Raw genomic sequence first — 14,668 nt, 5'->3', positions numbered from 1 at the left:
AATGTACATGTTGGACCCCAAGTATGTTGGCAAGAGCCTCCTGTCTGGTGCAGAGATCAACAAGGCCTATGATGTCATCACTACCGTGTCTCGCCACCTTGGCCTGGATGAGGGCAAGGTTCTTGGCAGTCTGGCAAAGTACACTTCCAATCAAGGGCTATGGGATGGAGATGCAATATGGCAGACGTGCCAACATGTCTCATCAGCCACCTGGTGGAAGGAACTTTGTGGATCTGAGGCTCTTTCCCCTGTTGCCTCCATCATCCTCCAAATCCCACCAACATCAGCCACCTCAGAGCACAACTGGTCCTTGTTTGGGAACACACACACCAAAGCACGCAACAGGCTGACCAATACAAGGGTTAAAAAATTGGTGGCCATCCGGGCAAATTTGAGGCTTTTTGAGCCTGACAACGATCCAAGGTTGGAAAGTTACAGTGAAGATGAGGCCTCAGAGTCTGATGTTCAAGAGGTGGACATTGAGGAGATTAAATGCTATTAATATTCATTTGCATACATTTTAATTCATTCCAATATATACCCGTTAATTCCCATGTACAGTATTCCCGTTAATTCCCACGGAAAGTTTCCACCTCTGAACATTCCCCAAAATGTGCAACCCTAGCCAGGGTTGAGAAAGGAAAGCTTCTAAAGCTAGAGAAATTACGTTACTAAGAGCAGCACTGCAGATGTTGAGATGAGTGAGATGCAAGACTTGGCTCTCACACAGTCACACAAAGTATCTGCGCATGTGCACATGTTCGCTTCACGCTGTTAGTGTGGTAGGCACGAGACCAAACGCTCGTAGTTGTTGCGGAAATTGACCCAATATGCTGGTTACTTTACGCATCTATTTCATATCGCTGAGTCTACCTTTAATGACAGTAAGAGTAATATCTATGCTAGGAGGAGACTGGCATGAGACCTGGGCCCGTATCCACAAAGGGTCTCAGAGTGAGTGTGCTGATCTAGGATCAGGTTTGCCTTTAAGATCACAATGAATAAGATTATATGGACAGATCCTAGGTCAGCACTCCTACTCTGAGTCGCTTTGTGGATACTGACCCTGGAGACAAGGGTAAATAACAGAGTGAAAACAAAAATGTCCAAGTATACAAGGACTACCTGGCAGCCATGTTACTTAATTATCAACCATTTAACAGAACTGCAACTGTTTAAAGATCTGTTACCTAACATACAGTGATTCATTCATCTACACTAAGCATGTTACAGTAGTATTGTAACATAGTACTCTATCTATGAACCAACCAATAGCAGTACTGACCAAAGATGACAGTGTGAAGTAAACAGAACTAAAAACGAATGACAGTATCAGTACCACAGTGAATAGAGTGAAGTAAGGGTTAAAGGAGTAGTCAGTAACTTAGCGAGGATGTTACAGTATGTCAATGTTAGAGAGAGAGGAGAATTAGGGGAAGGGGAGGAGTTAGTTGTCACAACATGATGTCACACAGGCACCTGGTCTTTACCTTGACCTTGGAGGACCTAGGCTCCAGGCGGGGGTACTGTTTGTTGTAGGGAGGGGGAGAGTGTAGCACCCCTGGAAGTGGAGGGGTGGTGCAGGGGGAGATGAGGGGAGACAAAGGTTTGGGTGAGGTGGAGAGAGTGGGGATGGTGAACTGCTGGGAGGGAGGTGAGGTGAGGCGTACAGAGGAACCCTGGTGACAGAGAGACCAAAAGGAAAAGTGTGTTATGGGCTACACACACAGCCCCATCTGAGTTATCTTTTGAGAGTGGCAAACAAACCAGAAATAACAATCTGACTAATCAGACATAACAAGAATCTGTTTCTCTCAGAATCCGGCTCTCAGAAAAAAAATCAGTTGGAAAAAAGTTGCCTCAAATTTCAATAAGTTCCTTTAGGGTTAGTGGAAGCAAAAATGTTTGCACAGCAGTGTCAGGTTAGGACACACAGATCACACCGGGGAGGACTCTACCTTGTCCTGTTCTGCCCCATCTCTACACACAGGGGTAAAGGTATTATAAGGTGGGGTCATCTTCCTGCTCTCAGTAGGCTCCTCCTCTATGAAAAGCTTGGGAAGCTCCTCTGTCACGTCTGATGCTTGTCTGTAAAACTCTTCCCCTTTGGATTGGTCGCCCCCCTGAATGATGGACACCAGCTCCTCACAAAGGTCATCTTCCTGTTCCTGGTCCACTACCTGGTCTTTAGTGGAGTCCTCCATGAACTGATTCATCTCTTTTAAGATAAACTGATTTAGCTCTACTATGTTCTCGAGTTGAGATGGGGGGTCGGTATGAGACAGGGGGTAGCTTTGAGACAGGGGGTAGCTTTGAGATGGGTGGTCACTGTGAGAGGGGCAGTCGCTGGGCTCGTACACCACCAGATTGATGGGACTGCAGGCCTTAGGTGAGGTGAGAGACAGGGCCACTGTGTCTGAGAAGGGGTCGAAAGGTTTCTCCGAGTCTATAATGGGCTTGATGCTAGTGTTGTTCTGAATCTGAGACAAATCGACCACGCTGCCATATTTGGGGCTCCCAAACATGGGAGAGATGGGTGATGAGGTGAAAGAGGTGCCGCCAGAGGTGGGGAGGGAGGATAGTGGGGAGGGTCTGGGTTCTGGGGAGCAGGGGTAGATGGGAGCCTTGGGTGAGGTGATGGGGATAAAGTGGCCCTCTCTGAGGGAAGGGGTGAGGTTGCGTGGTGTCGAGGTTACGGTTCCCAAGGTGGGGGTTGGGCAGGGGGAAACCAGGAAATGGCTGGGGGCTGGATAGGGGGAGGGGGACACCAGGGTGCTGAGGGCCTCCAGGTCGGCCAGCAGACTGCTGTTAGGGTACGGGGGAGGAGTGGGGGCCGGGGTGCAGGAAGGGGATAGGCCCAGGGTCAGGTTTATCCAATCATTGGTGACAGCCTGCAGGTGGGCCCTCTGGGTACTTGGGGAGGGGGATGGGAACAGGGAGGAGCGGGGTGTCCTGAAGGAGAGGGAAGGCGATGGTGGACTGAAGCGAGGGCGCGTGGATGATAACTTGGGAGAGAAAGAGAGAGAGTACAGACACATACGGCAGAACATAAGTGAGGGGAATGGCCAGGTCAGAATGCATAGGACCGAGACTGTTGTTGTTTCTGAAATCTATTCTGAAATCTATTTACCAATATTGACTCCAGTCAGATTATTTGAGGTCACTGACAGAAAAGAGACTGGTGCTAAAGATACAGAGGTTTTACCTGGGGGTTAGTGGTATCTGAGATCCTTGGGACGTCCTTACCAGCAGAGGCTAGTCGATGCCCAAATTTGACCCAAAATAAATAATGAAGATCAATCCCAGAAATCACTGTATCCAACTCCGCTTTCACCACTGCAGCGTTGAGATTCTCTCCTCCAGAGCTGCCACACACACACACACGTTTTTTTTTATTTTTACATGTGGTCTTTGGATTGGATGCTCTGTGACCACCTGCCAATGTGGCTTGTAAACTAGAGATTCTACCAGCCAAATGATCTGTGACCACCTGCCAATGTGGCTGGTAAACTAGACATTCTACTAGAGGTAGACCGATTATGATTTTTCAACGCCGATACAGATACCGATTATTTGAGGACAAAAAACCCCGATACCGATTAATCGGCCGATTTTTAAAATGTATTTGTAATAATGACAATTACAACAATACTGAATTAACACTTATTATAACTTAATATAATAATATAATATACATCAATAAAATCGATTTAGCCTCAAATAAATAATGAAACATGTTCAATTTGGTTTAAATAATGCAAAAACAAAGTGTAATATGTGCCATGTGAAAGTGCAATATGTGCTATGTAAGAAAGCTAACGTTTGAGTTCCTTGCTCAGAACATGAGAACATATGAAAAGCTGGTGGTTCCTTTTAACATGAGTCTTCAATATTCCCAGGTAAGAAGTTTTAGGTTGTAGTTATTATAGGAATTATAGGAATATTTCTCTCTATACCATTTGTATTTCATATACCTTTGGATGTTTTTATAGGCACTTTAGTATTGCCAGTGTAACAGTATAGCTTCCGTACCTCTCCTCGCTCCTACCTGGGCTCGAACCAGGAACACAACGACAACAGCCACCCTTAAAGCAGCGTTACCCATGCAGAGCAAGGGGAACAACTACTCCAAGTCTCAGAGTGAGTGACGTTTTAAACGCTATTAGCGTGCACCCCGCTAACTAGCTAGCCATTTCACATCACATCGTTACACCAGCCTAAACTCGGGAGTTGATGGGCTTGAAGTCATAAACAGCAGCGCTGCTGGCAAAACGCACGAAAGTGCTGTTTGAATGAATGCTTATGAGCCTGCTGGTGCCTACCATCGCTCAGTCAGACTGCGCTATCAAATCATAGACTTAATTATAATATAATAAAACACAGAAATACGAGCCGTAGGTCATTAATATGGTAAAATTCGGAAACTATCATCTCGAAAACAAGACGTTTACTCTTTCAGTGAAATACGGAACCGTTCTGTATTTTATCTAACGGGTGGCATCCATCAGTCTAAATATTCCTGTTACATTGCACAACCTTCAATGTTATGTCATAATTACGTACAATTCTGGCAAATTAGTTCGCAATGAGCCAGGCGGCCCAAACTGTTGCATATACCCTGACTCTGCGTGCAATGAACGCAAGAGAAGTGACACAATTTCACCTGGTTAATATTGCCTGCTAACCTGGATTTATTTTAGCTAAATATGCAGGTTTAAAAATATATACTTCTGTGTATTGATATTAAGAAAGGCATTGATGTTTATGGTTAGGTACACGTTGGAGCAACAACAGTCCTTTTTCGCGAATGAGCACTGCATCGATTATATGCAACGCAGGACACGCTAGATAAACTAGTAATATCATCAACCATGTGTAGTTATAACTAGTGATTATGATTGATTAAGTTTAATGCTAGCTAGAAACTTACCTTGGCTTCTTACTGCATTCGTGTAACAGGCGGGCTTCTCGTGAGGCAGGTGGTTAGAGCGTGGGTCTAGTTAACCGTAAGTTTGCAAGATTGAATCCCTTAGCTGACAAGGTGAAAATCTGTCGTTCGGCCCCTGAACGAGGCAGTTAACCCACCGTTCCTAGGCCGTCATTGAAAATAATGACGTTATTACGTGTTATTAACTGACTTGCCTAGTTAAATAAAGATTAAATAAAGGTGTAAAAAAAAAAAAAAACGGCGTCCAAAATTACCGATTTCCGAATGCTATGAAAACTTGAAATCAGCCCTAATTAATAATCCTTTCCAAGGATCTAATGCAGCCTGCCCTGTTGCTGCCAAGTCTGTGGATTAAGTGTGAAATGTGAACTGGGCCTGGCACGTCTTACTGGAGAAGCAGGAGCTGGTAGCTCTCCCACCCACAGAGGTCTCTATTTAACAGGTTCATGGAAAACAAGGCTTCTACAATGAATGTCATAGTGTCGGCATCACAAATCTCTTCCGCTCAACCTATGGCCCTTTAAACATAGAGAAAATCTGTGTGTGTACAGTGTGGGTTTGTCAAGGATTGAGTTAGACTAAATCATACCGATTGGTGGCTGCTGTAAGAAGCCTGATGGATTGGTTGGTGGCTGCTGTAAGAAGCCTGATGGATTGGTTGGTGGCTGCTGTAAGAAGCCTGATGGATTGGTTGGTGGCTGGTGTAAGAAACCTGATGGATTGGTTGGTGGCTGGTGTAAGAAACCTGATGGATTGGTTGGTGGCTGGTGTAAGAAGCCTGATGGATTGGTTGGTGGCTGGTGTAAGAAACCTGATGGATTGGTTGGTGGCTGGTGTAAGAAACCTGATGGATTGGTTGGTGGCTGGTGTAAGAAGCCTGATGCATTGGTTGGTGGCTGGTGTAAGAAACCTGATGCATTGGTTGGTGGCTGGTGTAAGAAGCTTGATGGATTGGTTGGTGGCTGGTGTAAGAAACCTGATGGATTGGTTGGTGGCTGGTGTAAGAAACCTGATGGATTGGTTGGTGGCTGGTGTAAGAAGCCTGATGGATTGGTTGGTGGCTGGTGTAAGAAACCTGATGGATTGGTGGCTGCTGTAAGAAGCCTGATGGATTGGTGGCTGGTGTTAGAAGAGTATCCTATTGTCACGCTAGGACAACAGCTCCCCAATGCTAATATATGCATAACAAGACAGCTGAGAAGACCACCCTTAGTTCTAGAATGTTCTAACTGAGACAAAGTACTCTACTACAGTACGCCTCTCTTCAAAACCGATCACTTACTAAAAGACACATGCAGTATATTCACGAGCCATATAGACCGGTAGTCTGACAGTAGATTGTAAATGCCAAGTGGATATTTTGTGTGCCTTCTAAATGGCACCTCATTCCCTATACGGTGCACTACTTTGGACCACGGCCTATAGGGCTCTGGTCAAAAGCAGTGCACCAAATACAGAATAGGGTGCCATTTGGGTCAGGTTATGTGGGGTCCGGTGGGGTCATCGTACCTTGGCCGAACCCACAGGGTGGATCCTGTCAGCGGATAGGCTCTGGGGTAAAGAAGAGGGTTCTATGTAGTGGTGGGCGGGGTTCTTGGCAGTGGGGGACTTCTTGACCACTACATCTACGTAGGTCACGGGGAAGATGCCCTGCTTGTTGCTCCCTGGGATCTTCCCTTCATACCAGTTCTGGTCCACCTGGCTCAGCAGAATCACCCTCTCACCCTGTCACTCACACACACACACACACACACACACACACACACACACACACACACACACACACACACACACACACACACACACACACACACACACACACACACACACACACACACACACACACACACACACACACACACACACACACACACACACACACACACACACACACACACACACACACACACAGGTAGAAGTCAGTTTAATTGTAGACATTGAGGGGATGAGAACTATATACAGTCAGACAGTTTGAGAGTCAAAGTTATGCAGTGACAGCGGAGAGGCTCTTGCCTTTCTCAGTGAGAGCTCCACGTTGGTGTCAGCATTAAAGTTGTAGCGAGCCACTGCTTCACCAATCTCTCTGACCTGGGCTGGCGGAGGAGGTCTGGCTGGCTGCTGCTTCTTAGAGACAGGGATTTTCTAAAGAATAAAGAGAGAGAGATAGGCTGTGGGTTCAGGATAGGGGACAAATATGAACTCAAAATTATTAAATACTGTGCATTGAAAACCCACATTGAGACAGCAAGAAGAGGAGAGAGAAAAAGAGGAGAGGAGAGAGGAAGAGATGAGAGATGAGAGGAGAGATGTAAGAATAAGAGGAAGGGAGGAGAGATGATAGGAAGAGAGGAGAGATGAGAGAGAGGGGAGAGTAGAGAGCAGACACTAACCTCCACATAGGAGATGGGGAAGATCCCCAGCAGTCCACGGTGCTCTCCTTCATACCAGTTGTTGTCAATCTGCCTGATGATGTACACCGTCTCCCCCTTCCTGAATGTCAGCTCCCTGCACAACACATGGACCATTAGCGTCATGGCTGAGGGATGCGTCATTGTTGTCTTCATCTGAAATACTAGCAAACATTGGGTTTGATCTGTACTTACTTCACTGTCTGTGCCTTGAAGTCATATACAGCTCTGGCTGGCTGTTTCCGTTGAGGGCATGGAAAGAAACAATCAATCATGGCATCCCTCTACCGGTGTTCAGTACAAGTGTCAAAAATAAATCCAATCCAACAATACAATTGTTTACCTCTCTGACTTCAGGGGTTGGTATCCTGATCTGGGGGGTGTGGCGGCCCCCATCAGCGTAAGAGTGGCCCCTGGCGGGGTCCTGGTCTGTGAGAAAGGGAGCGAAGGCCACAGTGAGGAACAGAGAGGAACAGTCCATACAGACACTTAACATGCAAGGCAAGGGTATGGCAAGGGTATGAGAGCAACAAAAAGAGGTCTTTTAGCTAAATAATGTGATGAATCAAAATAAAACTACAGAAAAAATCTAAACCCTTATCTAACCTAGTGTATGGTATGGGAAACAGACTCAGACTCAAGGTAGGTGCCAGGCGGACCGGTTTGTGGTAAGAACTGCAATGCTGCTGGGTTTTCACGCTCAACAGTCCCGTGTGTATCAAGAATGGTCAACCTCCCAAAGGATATCCAGCCAACTTGACACAACTGTGGGAAACATTGTAGTCAACAAGGACCAGCATCTCTGTGGAACGCTTTCGACACCTTGTAGAGTCCATGCCCTGATGAATTGAGGCTGTTTTGAGGGCAAAAGAGGGGAGGTGCAACTCAACATTGGGAAGGTGTTCCTGTTTTGTACACTCAGTCCATAGGAGCAATTGAAGTTAATTGGGGTTAAGTGCCTTGCTCAAGGGCACATCAACATATTTTTCACCTATTCGGCTCAGGGATTCGAACCAGCAACCTTTCAGTTACAGGCCCAAATCTCTTAACTGCTAGGCCACCTGCCACCCACTAGTATTTATACTGCAGGTCAGCACTGGGTGCTGATGTGGTCTTAGTGGGGACTGCTGCCAGAAAACCTCTCTTTGCCTGGGATAGTATGTCAAGTAAAAGGGGGCCTGCATACTCTGGTCAATGGTCCAGCAACTGAAGTTTCAATCATCAGCTACTAGATATTTCTCCCACCAGTAGGAAAAGACACACTATGTGCTGTGCCAAAACCACAGACAGGATACAGACATAAGTATCAGGCTATGAAGCAGACAGGTTGACATACCCATTTCTCCTCTGAGGAAAAACACATTTATAGGAGAGGAGTATCTGTCTCTGTCTCTCCCCATGCCAACATCCCACAGAAGCCTTTTTAAACTGCCCACCTCAGCTGCTCTCCAGTCATATGCCCCCTGCTATGTCTATTAACAGAAGATTTTAGACGAGACACACACACACAGCTGCATCTCTATAGAGTAGCAGGGAGACACAGGTCCTGTGGTGGGCTTCATGTTGACTGAGCTGTGGACAAAGACTCAACAACACGAATGCCTTATAAACATTTCTTTTCACACATTGTATCGCCTGTGCCGACTGGTAAGGCATTCCAGATTCCAGATTAGCCTTCGGTGACGGGAAAGGTTTATCAGAAATAGGTCAACCAGAGGGCTGGTAAATATGTTTTTGGTGTATGGGGGTGTCGCCCTCAGCGATGGGAGACCAGACCAATGTGTACACGTCTCAGGGAGTGAAGAGGCTAACTTCCAATGATAACACAAATACATATAAATAAATATAAAAATAGACTAATGTTGGGGAGAAAAAATAACCAACATCATACGAGAAAATATGAATAACCTGCAATAATGAATGCAACAGAGTTAGGGGGGGTGACTTGATCAATACAACAGAGTTAGGGGGGTGACTTGATCAATACAACAGAGTTAGGGGGGTGACTTGATCAATACAACAGAGTTAAGGGGGGGGGTGACTTGATCAATACAACAGAGTTAGGGGGGTGACTTGATCAATACAACAGAGTTAAGGGGGGGGGGGTGACTTGATCAATACAACAGAGTTAGGGGGGGTGACTTGATCAATACAACAGAGTTAGGGTGGGGGTGACTTGATCAATACAACAGAGTTAGGGGGGTGACTTGATCAATACAACAGAGTTAAGGGGGGGGGGGTGACTTGATCAATACAACAGAGTTAGGGGGGTGACTTGATCAATACAACAGTTAAGGGGGTGACTTGATCAATACAACAGAGTTAAGGGGGTGACTTGATCAATACAACAGAGTTAGGGGGGTGACTTGATCAATACAACAGAGTTAAGGGGGTGACTTGATCAATACAACAGAGTTAGGGGGGTGACTTGATCAATACAACAGAGTTAGGGGGGTGACTTGATCAATACAACAGAGTTAAGGGGGTGACTTGATCAATACAACAGAGTTAGGGGGGTGACTTGATCAATACAACAGAGTTAGGGGGGTGACTTGATCAATACAACAGAGTTAGGGAGGTGACTTGATCAATGCAACAGAGTTAAGGGGGTGACTTGATCAATGCAACAGAGTTAGGAGGGGTGACTTGATGAATACAACAGAGTTAGGGGGGGTGGCTTGATCAATACAACAGAGTTAGGGGGTGACTTGATCAATACAACAGAGTTAAGGGGGTGACTTGATCAATGCAACAGAGTTAAGGGGGTGACTTGATCAATGCAACAGAGTTAGGGGGGGTGACTTGATCAATGCAACAGAGTTAGGGGGGGTGACTTGATGAATACAACAGAGTTAAGGGGGTGACTTGATCAATGCAACAGAGTTAGGAGGGGTGACTTGATCAATACAACAGAGTTAAGGGGGTGACTTGATCAATACAACAGAGTTAGGGGGGGGTGACTTGATAAATACAACAGAGTTAAGGGGGTGACTTGATCAATACAACAGAGTTAGGAGAGGGTGACTTGATCAATACAACAGAGTTAGGGGGGGTGACTTGATGAATACAACAGAGTTAAGGGGGTGACTTGATCAATACAACAGAGTTAAGGGGGGGGGGGTGACTTGATCAATACAACAGAGTTAGGGGGGTGACTTGATGAATACAACAGAGTTAGGGGGGTGACTTGATCAATACAACAGAGTTAGGAGAGGGTGGATTGATCAATACAACAGAGTTAAGGGAGTGACTTGATCAATACAACAGAGTTAAGGGAGTGACTTGATCAATACAACAGAGTTAAGGGGGGGGTGACTTGATCAATACAACAGAGTTAGGGGGGGTGGCTTGATGAATACAACAGAGTTAAGGGGGTGACTTGATCAATACAACAGAGTTAAGGGGGGGGGGTGACTTGATCGATACAACAGAGTTAGGGGGGGTGACTTGATGAATACAACATAGTTAGGGGGGGGTGACTTGATCAATACAACAGAGTTAAGGGGGGGGGTGGCTTGATCAATACAACAGAGTTAGGGGGGGTGACTTGATGAATACAACAGAGTTAGGGGGGTGACTTGATCAATACAACAGAGTTAAGGGGGGGGGGTGACTTGATGAATACAACAGAGTTAAGGGGGTGACTTGATCAATACAACAGAGTTAAGGGGGGGGGGGGGTGACTTGATCAATACAACAGAGTTAGGGGGGTGACTTGATGAATACAACAGAGTTAGGGGGGGGTGACTTGATGAATACAACAGAGTTAGGGGGGTGACTTGATCAATACAACAGAGTTAAGGGGGGGGGGTGGCTTGATCAATACAACAGAGTTAGGGGGGGTGACTTGATGAATACAACATAGTTAGGGGGGGGTGACTTGATCAATACAACAGAGTTAAGGGGGGGGGTGGCTTGATCAATACAACAGAGTTAGGGGGGGTGACTTGATGAATACAACAGAGTTAGGGGGGTGACTTGATCAATACAACAGAGTTAGGGGGGTGACTTGATCAATACAACAGAGTTAAGGGAGTGACTTGATCAATACAACAGAGTTAGGGGGGGGTGACTTGATGAATACAACAGAGTTAGGAGAGGGTGACTTGATCAATACAACAGAGTTAAGGTGGTGACTTGATGAATACAACAGAGTTAGGGGGGTGACTTGATCAATACAACAGAGTTAGGGGGGTGACTTGATGAATAAAACAGAGTTAGGGGGGTGACTTGATCAATACAACAGAGTTAAGGGGGTGACTTGATCAATACAACAGAGTTAGGGGGGTGACTTGATCAATACAACAGAGTTAAGGGGGTGACTTGATGAATACAACAGAGTTAGGGGGGGTGGCTTGATGAATACAACAGAGTTAGGGGGGGTGGCTTGATCAATACAACAGAGTTAGGGGGGGTGACTTGATGAATACAACAGAGTTAAGGGGGTGACTTGATCAATACAACAGAGTTAAGGGGGGGGGGTGACTTGATCAATACAACAGAGTTAGGGGGGGGTGACTTGATCAATACAACAGAGTTAGGGGGGTGACTTGATGAATACAACAGAGTTAGGGGGAGGTGACTTGATCAATACAACAGAGTTAGGGGGGTGACTTGATCAATACAACAGAGTTAGGGGGGTGACTTGATCAATACAACAGAGTTAGGGGGGTGACTTGATCAATACAACAGAGTTAGGGGGGGTGACTTGATGAATACAACAGAGTTAAGGGGGTGACTTGATCAATACAACAGAGTTAAGGGGGGGGGGTGACTTGATCAATACAACAGAGTTAGGGGGAGGTGACTTGATCAATACAACAGAGTTAGGGTGGTGACTTGATGAATACAACAGAGTTAGGGGGGTGACTTGATCAATACAACAGAGTTAAGGTGGTGACTTGATGAATACAACAGAGTTAGGGGGGTGACTTGATCAATACAACAGAGTTAGGGGGAGGTGACTTGATCAATACAACAGAGTTAGGGGGGCGGGTGACTTGCTGGAGGGAATCATGCTTCTCAGACATTCCAGAAGATGGAACCACTCACAGGTCACTACTCAAGAACAATACTCTGAAGACGGGTGGAGAATGGTAGTGGTGCAGGGGACAGGAGGGGAAATGGAAAGAACTCAAACTACAACGACGACCCATAAGGTGAGAAAGAGGTGGGTCGGGGGAGATGGGAGGGGACTGGTGGGTGTGTTTATGAGAACCATCCACCTTGGTAGTAGTCATCTTCACAGACATGGCTGTTGTTGTTGGGGTCTGTGAGGTGATAGGAGGCACTGTGTGAGAGGCGGCTGTACTCAGGCTGGTAGCAGGTTGGGCTGGGCATGCCGTCAGGCTGAGAGGGGTATGGCTGCTCCTGCTCCAGGGTCTGGGGCCCAGGGACGGGGCTGGGTCCCGGGCTGGGGCTGTGTCTGCACAGTGCCCTGAGGGAGGAGCTCCTCTCTGGGATGTCTGGCAGCAGCTCGTCCAGGAGCTTGTGGAGGATTCTGTTGTCGGGCAGGCTGCCCCTCCTCCTCTCGGCCCGGATGTGTTCATAGATGTCCCTCAGGGCTTCGTCCAGAGCCTCGTACATGGAGCTCTTATAGCAGGGAGGGGGCCTGCTGTGGGTGGAGACGGCCTGCCTGTGGCTGTGGGGAGGGGAGCCCCTCTTCCTCCTGAACGGTACCGGACTCACAAGGAAGGCCAGCTTGGACTGGGCTGACTCTGGGTCCTCGGCTGTCAGCTGCTTGGCCCTCTCGTGTTTGAGCATGGTGCTGAAGCGTGTGTAGGAGGCAGGGCATCGGCCCTTACAGTTGCTGACCAGGTGCTTCTGCTGGTTATGGTTAAGGTTATGATGACGGTGTTGGTGGTGATAGTGGCCTGAGCCGTAGGGGCTCTCAGACGACGTCCGAGAGCAGCGGTCGTAGTCACTCTCACTACAGAAGGAAGATCCCTCTATCTGGATGAAGTCACTGAGATTGGACCTGATGGCGTCGTGATCACTGTCTGAGTAGACTTCCTGCTGGGAAGCTGGTCTCTGGGGGTAGACGTGGTGGTGGTCTCCAGTGATCTGGATGTGGATGGGCACACAGTTGTTGGTAGTGGGGGCGTTGATCCTGGGGTAGTGTGGCTGGCCCTCAGGGCGGTTCCTGGCAGGGGGGTCCTCGTCTAGCAGGGACTCGATGGAGAAGCATCGCTGGGGGCTGCTGCCCTTCCCGGACGGGCCCCCCGGGGTAACCTCACCCTCACCCCCACCCCCTAGGTTGGGCATGGACTTAGACTTCTGGATGAGGCTCTCGAACTCAGAGATCCTGTTGTGCACCATGTCCTGGGGCACCTCTTCGCTGTAGCCCCTCCAGCCGGCCAGCCGGTCCTTGTGCAGCTCGCTCTCGTACTCCAGGATCCGGGCTTTCACAGAGCAGATGACCTGGGAGCTTTGGGAGCCTATCAGATCCTGCCTGTTGATGTGGTGCATCTTCTTGTACAGCTTGAGGAAGCCTGGTGCATCGTGGGCCGAGTGGTGCTGGGTTCGCTCTCTCAGGGGGCTGTCACAGACGCTGAGATCTTTGCCCTGCTGCTCACGTGACAGGAAGTCTACACTCTCGGAGCGAACCTGTGAACCTACAGAACCTCCCGGACATCCTCTATCTTCTGCCAGGAGGTCGTCACAGCTCCAGGACTTGAGTTTGGGAGAGGTTGGCTTTTCCTCTGCAGAGCTCCAAGCCTCGGCATTCTGGCTCTGGATATGAGCCTGCCAGCCGTTCTTCAGGCACACATCAGGGCTCTCATCAGAGCCCTCAGGGGGCTCAACACAGTCAAAAGCCTCATCATTAAGACAAGGAAACACTGAGTTATGTGAGGTATTGTGGTTGGGACCTGGAGAGGGACCTGGACAACTGAAATGGGCTGAGTAGGTGTTGCTAATATCCCCACCTTAAGGTATATCCACCAAGAGCAGCATGGTAAGAGAGAGACATGAGAAGACATTAAAAGGTTCACGTGGAAATCAGCCAGGAAGAGCTGAGGACAGAGGGGGGTTAGAGAGACATACAATAAAAAAAAGCTGATAAGAATATAATGTTTATACATAGCTGAGTGGCAGACGGTTGTTAGCCACAGAGAGGAAATAGTACACAGAGGATAAAGTATTCCATAGCACTCATAGATTAATGCACAAAGCATGCACTACACTTTAAAACTTCTCATTCCAAGACAAACGTTACACTGCTTTTTAAATTGAAATACATAAGTCTAAGCAACTGTTGATGTGGTCTGTTTCAGTATCTGTCTTCTCTCAGTTCTATCAAACCAGTGAGGTT

The 14,668-nt window shown here is 47.4% G+C and overlaps 1 protein-coding gene across 34 annotated transcripts in view; it reads right to left on the bottom strand.

The window, feature by feature from the left end:
• The window catches only part of sorbs2b (sorbin and SH3 domain containing 2b), an 83,483-nt gene that overhangs the window by 5,849 nt on the left and 62,966 nt on the right, over window positions 1-14,668 (bottom strand). For 15 of the 34 annotated variants that reach the window (XM_090220318.1, XM_090220323.1, XM_090220326.1 and 12 more), the window contains 7 exons: window positions 7,700-7,785; window positions 7,552-7,592; window positions 7,339-7,453; window positions 6,962-7,090; window positions 6,458-6,673; window positions 1,959-3,005; window positions 1,491-1,679 (listed from right to left, as the gene is read on the bottom strand). In XM_090220318.1, coding sequence (XP_090076444.1) covers window positions 1,491-1,679; window positions 1,959-3,005; window positions 6,458-6,673; window positions 6,962-7,090; window positions 7,339-7,453; window positions 7,552-7,592; window positions 7,700-7,785 — 1,823 coding nt within the window. Of the gene's footprint in view, window positions 1-1,490; window positions 1,680-1,958; window positions 3,006-6,457; window positions 6,674-6,961; window positions 7,091-7,338; window positions 7,454-7,551; window positions 7,593-7,699; window positions 7,786-12,581; window positions 14,283-14,668 lie in introns of all 34 variants that reach the window. The other 19 variants (XM_036970458.2, XM_090220310.1, XM_090220312.1 and 16 more) reach the window with 3 other exon arrangements.

Source organism: Oncorhynchus mykiss, chromosome 25 (genome assembly GCF_057628025.1).
Source record: "Oncorhynchus mykiss isolate SJ-2025 chromosome 25, ASM5762802v1, whole genome shotgun sequence".
In the NCBI taxonomy this organism is placed as follows: Eukaryota; Metazoa; Chordata; class Actinopteri; order Salmoniformes; family Salmonidae; genus Oncorhynchus; species Oncorhynchus mykiss.
The sequence above is the reverse complement of the archived record's forward strand: the minus strand, read 5'-3'. Positions and strand labels throughout refer to the sequence as shown.